At 36.2% G+C, this 7,844-nt stretch overlaps 1 protein-coding gene across 2 annotated transcripts; it reads left to right on the top strand.

Moving 5' to 3' along the window:
- Positions 1-2,343: 2,343 nt before the first annotated feature.
- On the top strand, positions 2,344-5,513 carry LOC104707142 (enoyl-[acyl-carrier-protein] reductase [NADH], chloroplastic). 2 transcript variants are annotated; one of them, XM_010423422.3, is made up of 13 exons: positions 2,344-2,450; positions 3,048-3,350; positions 3,468-3,577; positions 3,682-3,737; positions 3,816-3,900; positions 3,997-4,044; positions 4,216-4,290; positions 4,380-4,491; positions 4,567-4,618; positions 4,765-4,816; positions 4,899-4,956; positions 5,044-5,142; positions 5,232-5,513. In XM_010423422.3, exons 2-13 carry the CDS (start codon positions 3,071-3,073, stop codon positions 5,375-5,377), a joined length of 1,173 nt encoding a protein of 390 aa, XP_010421724.1. In that variant the 5' UTR covers positions 2,344-2,450; positions 3,048-3,070; the 3' UTR covers positions 5,378-5,513. The 2 variants fall into 2 exon arrangements, with proteins under 2 accessions (XP_010421724.1, XP_010421725.1); XM_010423423.3 differs by having other exon boundaries at positions 2,348-2,450; positions 3,058-3,350.
- Positions 5,514-7,844: the final 2,331 nt, after the last annotated feature.

The following is a 7,844-nucleotide window of genomic DNA, read 5'->3' as shown; positions in this document are numbered from 1 at the left end:
AAAACTAGCATTAGAGATTTAAACTTTATTTACAATAATTCATTAATCAAATATTGTAATCAAATAAAAATATTAACAAAAAAGTACAAATATATTTGTAAAGGGTTTTACGGGCTGGCCCGAGCCTGGTCGGGCTAAGCCTAAAAAACTCTATAGCCCAAATGGGCTGAGCCCGAAAAGCCGATTTGTTCTGAACATATATATTTAAGCCCAAGCCCAACATTTTTCAGGACCGAGCCATGCCAGTCCGCGGGCTTTAGCCCTAATTGACATGCCTAACTTTTAACACTCTCTTTTCTATGTGGCTTTTAATTACGATGTCATGTTTCATAATTCTTTTTTTTCCTAATACATGGTTCTAAGGACGAATTTGCCATTAAAAATCAAACCTCCTTACCCTCAAAACTAGTAATAAACCACAATATATGTTTTAGTCTAGTAAACTTCCCTTTTCTTATGCTTGAGATTTAATTATACAAATCATGTGAAGAAGATGAAACTTGTTAGGAAAACATTTCTTGCTGTTCCAACAAACAAACAATCCTCCTGGTCCTGGATACATCATCAATTATTTGTACCACACAAAAAAATTATATAGAATGATAATTTGATTTCTGAATAGTGTAACTGATACGCCCAAAATTCGAGGATCACTCAGCCGGACTAAAAAGGATAGAAACTCGCCAAGGTGCAAGATGCAACAAGGGAGATTTGATGGATTGAGGGGTCGCACAACAGTTGCGGAAGGCTGCTGATATTCCCAACTCCAATCACTGCTAGATATGACACACTAGTCCAGCAAAAGGAGGTTGTTGCCTGGATATTACACACCAAGAAACAAAGAAATGTTCTAGACAAAGAACAAAAAGATAGACTCTAAAATGAAAAGGAAAATTGGTTGATTATTCTCAAATGAGATTACATGAGTTTATATATAGAGAGAAAACTTGGTCACAAAGCCAAATATTATTCTTGAAACTAAAACACAATAAAGATAGATAGTTGAATGAAGATTCAACTCTTTCAAGTTTGTCTTCCCAAGGTGTCCTTCCCAAGGTGAGTTGCTCTATTTTCGTCATCCCTCTTTGACCACAAAATAAAGTGATTATTTTGGGCTTTCTTGGATTTGAATTAGGCTCAAAGTGGGCTGGACTTGATAGGTATCATCCCCAATAGTATCTCACATGCTCTCTTTAGCCATAAGCTCTTGAACTAACCCATTAAGGGTTTCTTTGATCTTCTCTCTTTGACTCTTTGGTCCAACTTTATGATGAGAAACAACATGGGTTGTACCATTTCTTCACATTGGGCTTAGTAGAAACACCTCCTGGTTGCCAAACATGTGAAGAACCTAAACCAACTGGACCTAAAATTCTGGAAGCACCTAAACCAACTGGACCTAAAATTCTTCATGTGAAGAACTAGGTTGACCTCTTTTGGCAAATGAAGCGTAACTTTGTGGTTTGTTGGCCAGATCTTGTGTTCTTGGGCTTGTTGGAAACATAAGAGATCCATTAACATCCTCCAACCGATTTCGTGTCGAAATTGATGCTCAGTTAGTCTGTGTAACACGATCTTTGGCTCAGACGCGAAACTGGGACTGGGACAGATCACTGATTTGAAATATCCATATCTTTCAAGTATGAACTTCTTTTAATGTGCTTCCAATTCCCAGTGATTCTAGGATGGATCAAGATTCCAGAACATTTTGGTTCATACCTTGAATCCTTTTGAATTGGTCGGACTCCTCCTTTGAATACTCATAGGTCCAAATCGCGTAGCCATGAGTTCACCTGAGTTGTAAATTGAATAACTTCTTCATCTGAACTCTGATTGGACTGATTCCACCTCGAGATATGCTCTAGATGATTGAAGAATGTATCCCATATAGTAGTTTGGCTGGAAGAGTTGACTTTTGACTTCGTTCGTGGTGAGCAAGACTCAAGGGTCGTCTGGAATGGTTTCATGATCACATCCATAACGCTTCAGTTAAAAATGAAAGTAAAAACCATAACAAAATCACTAATTTATACTAGAAAATTTTCCCAAATGAATAAAAGTAACGGTTAATTTGATGATACGAAAAACAAAAAACAATGCTATACATATTCTATTATTATTAACATTTTAAAAATTGAAAATTCGACACAAAAATATAATTATACAAAAAACATACCAATATATGATAATCTGCCATAAAAAAAGTATACAACATGTAAAAGAATATTTATGATTTCTTTTTCCAAAATCGGTTTAAACTAACCGAAATTGCTGGTTTTGAAAACAGAACCGGTTTTGAAATTGAGATCATTTTTATTTTTTATTTTGTTTGTCGTCACCTCTTCTCATATCACTTATAAACTTCCTCTTCTCTCACATCACTTATAAACTTCACAGAACACTTCGATCTCATCGAATCAAACCTACTCCTGTCTCTCTTTATCGCTCAGGTTTTTTTTTTCTTTTTCCTCTCGCTCTATTGTTCTGCATCTGTTCTTAATGAAAAATGCAGATGTAGTTTGGGTTGTTTCGAGGAGGTTTTTATATATCTGTTGAATGAGTATTCTCTGATGTTAGGCTGCGAAAAATCGAAACTTGTGCGATTTCGTGGTTTGGTTTGGTTCTTTGATGTGGTCTCTAGATTGATCTCATTCTTGATTCTGTTTAACTCTATCCTCGTATGTGAAAATTTTGAACTTTGTTTTGTGTGTTCTAATCAAATCATTAGAAAAATGCAGATGGGTTTTGGGATCTTGTTTCATTCTTTAGATTGAGATTTCTTTTATGTTTTTTTTCCGTAAATTTCGAGATATAGGGTTCTTTTTCTCCTCTTAGCTAATTGTTATGAGGTTCAGGTAATGAACTTATGTGAACTCTTGCTTTAGGTTTGATCTGAAATTTATGTTAATTTATATATTCTCATACGTGCAAAAATATAGATTTGATTGTCTGTTGAATTGAAACTCATCATCATTGGTATTTCTTACAATGTTTAGACATTTCTCGGGTTTTAGGTTCTTGACTTGTTGTTTTACACTTTTGCATAGGAAAAATTAGAAAGGTTGTGAGAATGGCGGCAACAGCAGCTTCAAGCTTGCAAATTGCTACAAGAAGGCCGAGCATTTCTTCGCCTTGCAAAGTTCTTAAAACAGGGACCTGCATTGTCGGTGCCAATCCTGGAAACGCTTCATGGGATAAACTTAGCTGCCCTGGCCATTTATCGAACCTTGGATATTTGAAAAACCACAGTGCTGTTCCAACTACTAAAAGACCCTTTTGTTTTTCCACAAAGGCGATGTCAGAGTCCAGTGAAAATAACGCTCCTGCAGGGCTTCCAATTGATTTGAGAGGTTGGCATATCTTTTTTTTTTGTAGTCATCTTAATCATCCTGTTTTTAGCATTACTATGTTACTTAGATGCTATTACAAATTGGGATTTTTGAACTAAGCAAGTTTAAATAATACAGGGAAAAGGGCTTTCATTGCTGGTATAGCTGATGATAATGGATATGGTTGGGCCATAGCAAAATCACTTGCTGCTGCTGGAGCTGAAATATTGGTTGGGACATGGGTTCCTGTAAGTGATTTCCATAATCCTTTTGTAGTCTATTGCTTTTGTTTTTCAGCTGCTTTTAGTTTAGCTCCCTTACTAATTATACTAACCTTTGAGCGGACTACTAGGCACTTAATATTTTTGAGACAAGCCTGAGACGTGGAAAGTTCGACCAGTCAAGAGTGTAAGGACTTACAAATTGTTGTAAAGACATGCATATTTGATTTAATGGGACATTAATTTTTCATCCATCTATATTCAGGTTGCCAGACGGATCTCTGATGGAGATTAAGAAGGTTTATGCTTTGGATGCTGTGTTTGACAATCCTGAAGATGTGCCTGAAGATGTAAGGGGATTAGGTGCATAGCTTTCTCATCATATGGAGCCGTTAATATCAGTATTACTTCTTAAGTTCCCTACCTACTGTATGATTCATTTTCAGGTGAAAACGAATAAGCGATATGCAGGATCATCAAACTGGACCGTACAGGTACAGATTAGAGATACACAATTGCTCCTTGATTTTACAGTCTAAACATGCCAGCAATTTTTTTTACTTGGTCCATTAAAAAGTATGATCACATCTAAAGCAAGTTAAGTGTATGTTACTCATTAGTGGCTGCGACTTGTTAACTCATCTGGTTTTTGTTGCTTAAATTAGGAAGCTGCTGAATGTGTGAAAAAAGATTTTGGAAGCATCGACATTCTTGTCCATTCACTTGCAAATGGGCCAGAGGTAGAGAACTTACACGTTCTATTGATTAATTGACTACAGTAAGTTCATTGTGTACAACTTGTATACTAATGACTGCACCTGAGGTTTAGGTTAGCAAACCTCTTCTGGAGACATCGAGGAAAGGCTATCTCGCTGCTATCTCTGCTTCAAGTTACTCCTTTGTTTCCTTGCTCAGGCATTTTCTGCCAATCATGAACCCAGGCACGTAACATACTTTGTATGGCTCTCATTTTTAATACTTTATGTCTTCTAATTTGTTTCTCTATGATGATTCAGGAGGTGCTTCAATATCTCTTACTTACATTGCCTCTGAAAGGATCATTCCTGGGTAAGAGTTATACTTGGCTTTACTGCTTCTGCATATAATATTCAAGAAAACATACTAATTAATGCGCACATACAACACAACAATGGCCACAGGCCACTGAGTTTCATTTCTCACAGGCTCACAAGTATCTGTTCCATTCTGTGCAGGTATGGTGGAGGAATGAGTTCTGCCAAAGCCGCACTAGAGAGTGATACACGAGTAAGTTTGCAATTCTGTTTAGAATAGTATTCATAAACTAAAAAATAGATGTGTCTTAGTCCAAACTGCGTGTTCAACATAGGTCCTTGCATATGAAGCTGGAAGGAAACAAAACGTTAGGGTCAACACCATCTCTGCGGGTAGTTCATCTTCCACTCTTGCAAGCTTTGTCGTACAAAATATTCAGGCGCTGTGATAATAACAGATTACTACTGTTTGGGTTTCAGGTCCTTTGGGAAGCCGAGCAGCTAAAGCGATCGGGTTCATAGACACCATGATTGAGTATTCCTACAATAATGGGCCTATCCAGAAAACACTGACCGCAGGTTCTTTTCCTTAAAACCGACATACTCTTGGGCATTTTAAAACTTATTTTTTTCTTATCTTGTTCGGTTTATAAATGGCCATGATGCAGATGAAGTCGGGAATGCAGCAGCCTTCTTGGCATCGCCATTGGCCTCGGCAATAACAGGTGCAACCATCTATGTGGACAATGGCTTGAATGCAATGGGCGTTGCACTGGACAGCCCGGTTTTTAAAGACCTCAACAGCAAAAATTAGTGTCCTGATCGAAGACTGAACTTGACAAAATCCATTCCGTGAGCGTGCTTGTTTTTCTTTATGAGTAGTATGTACTGGCATAATAAAACATTGATCTGTGGCATTCAATTTCCTTAAAAAACGGATAGTTTTATTAGATCCTCTCGTACCTATTAAATCATACTCTCCATCTTATGGTTGTAGAAGTATTGTTTCCGCTAGATCTTTGGTAAATAGAAGGTTAATTACAAGGGTCGGCTCCAGAAACACTATTTCCATATCGATAGATCCTTGGGTTCTAGCATAAATCCCCAGACTAGCACTAAGTAAGGGTTCATTTAAGGATTATTTACATCAAGTTAATGATCTTATTGATCGTGAGAAAAACATCTGGTGCACGGATCGGCTTGCCGGATATTTTGATCTTGATCTGGTCGATGTTGATTTGATTAGAAGAGCTCTATCTCTGAGTATTAATCAACAAGCAGATTCGCTAGGGCATTCGCTAAGGGTTCGTTTAAGGATTATTTACTTCAAGTTAATGATCTTATTGATCGTGAGAAAAACATCTGGTGCACGGATCGGCTTGCCGGATATTTTGATCTGGTCGATGTTGATTTGATTAGAAGAGCTCTATCTCTGAGTATTAATCAACAAGCAGATTCCCTATGGCATTTTACAAACTATGGTAAGTTTAAGTCGGCTTCTAAGAACGGTTAAGTCGACTTCTAAGAGGATTAGTTAGGGCATTTTACACGGGTTGGCTTCTAACCACAGTTTTCTTGGTTTTGGCTTGTTTTAGACAAAATTGGTATAAGTGTTGTCTAAACACTCCTAATCAATCTATAACTCTTATAATTAGTCAAATATTTTGGATTGTAACACATTTTAACCCTATAAACACTAACAAAGTTGTCTACTGTTTCCAAGCAAAGTTTTGTCGGTTTTAGCATGTTTTGGGACGAAATGGGTATGAGTGTTGCCTAAACACTCCTAATTCATCTATAACTCTTATAATTAGTCACATACATTGGATTGTGACATATTTTGAGGAAAATCGGTAATTTCATACTCCAACTAAGGGGGTATGTTCGATTTTTACACCATGTTTAACATTGTGCAAATCCATACATTAAGTTCAATAAAATTCAAATTCACTTCCCCAACTCATGAAATCTAGGGTTTTTGGGTTCAATCCCTAAATCGGGAAAGAAGGAGAAAGAAAAGAGAAGTAAGAAAAGAGGAAGAAAGAAGAAGCGACGTAGTTTTAACCAAAATAAGTTATTTCTTTTGTTTCTCAAAACGACGTTGTTTCATATGTGGCACGTCCACATAAGCAGAATTTGAATTTTATAGAACTTAATGTATGGATTTACACAATGTTAAACATGGTTTAGGAATCGAACATACCCCCTTAGCTGGGGTATGAAATTACCGATTTTCCGGTCAAAATATGTAATAATCCAATGCATTTGACTAATTATAAGAGTTCAGGTTGAATTTGAAGTATTTTAGACAACACTTATAACTATTTTTTCCTGAAACAGGCTAAAACCAAGAAAACATTGATTCCAAGCAGTAAACAGCTTTGTTACTGTTTCTAGGATCAAAATTTGTGACAATCCAATGCATTTGATTAATTGTAAGAGTTTAGGATGAATTTGGAGTGTTTAGACAACACTTACCGAGAAAACATTGATTCGAAGCAGTAAAAAGTTTTGTTACTGTTTATAGGGTCAAAATATGTAACAATCCAATGCATTTGACTAATTATAAGAGTTCGGGTTGAATTTGGAGTGTTTAGACAACACTTATACCCATTTTGTCCGGAAAAAGGCTAAAACCAAGTAAACATTGATTCAAAGTAGTAAACAGTTTTGTTACTATTAATAGGGTCAAAATATGTGACAATCTAATGCATTTGACTAAATGTAAGAGTTTGGGATGAATTTGGAGGGTTTAGACAACACTTAAACCTGTTTTATCCCAAAACATGCTAAAACCGAGTAAACATTGATTCAAAGTAGTAAACAGTTTTGTTACTATTTATAGGGTCAAAATATGTGACAATCTAATGCATTTGACTAAATGTAAGAGTTTGGGATGAATTTGGAGGGTTTAGACAACACTTAAACCTGTTTTATCCCAAAACATGCTAAAACCGAGAAAACAGGCTAAATCCAAGAAAACAATTATTCGATTAAACAACTTTGTTACTATTTATAGGGTCAAAATAAGTAACAATCCAATGCATTGGACTAATTATAAAAGTTTGGGATGAATTTGGAGTGTTTAGACAACACATAAACTTGTTTTATCCCAAAACAGGCTTACACCGAGAAAATAGGGTGAAACCAAGAACACATTGATTCGAAGCAGTAAACAGCTTTGTTATTGTTTCTAGGGTCAAGATATGTAACAATCCAATTCATTGGACTAATTATCAGAGTTCGGGATAAATTTGGAGTGTGTAGACAACACTTAAAAC

This window comes from Camelina sativa, chromosome 8, assembly GCF_030686135.1.
Source record: "Camelina sativa cultivar CO46 ecotype springtype chromosome 8, ASM3068613v1".
Lineage (NCBI taxonomy): Eukaryota > Viridiplantae > Streptophyta > Magnoliopsida > Brassicales > Brassicaceae > Camelina > Camelina sativa.
The sequence above is the reverse complement of the archived record's forward strand: the minus strand, read 5'-3'. Positions and strand labels throughout refer to the sequence as shown.

Bases quoted from the DNA above. Each gene is read 5' to 3' on its own strand.
- LOC104707142 (XM_010423422.3), top strand. From the start codon at position 3,071: ATGGCGGCAACAGCAGCTTCAAGCTTGCAAATTGCTACAAGAAGGCCG. The intron at 3,738-3,815 runs GTAAGGACTTAC...ATCTATATTCAG, and splicing joins AAGTTCGACCAGTCAAGAGT to GTTGCCAGACGGATCTCTGA. The intron at 4,957-5,043 runs GTAGTTCATCTT...TTTGGGTTTCAG, and splicing joins GGTCAACACCATCTCTGCGG to GTCCTTTGGGAAGCCGAGCA.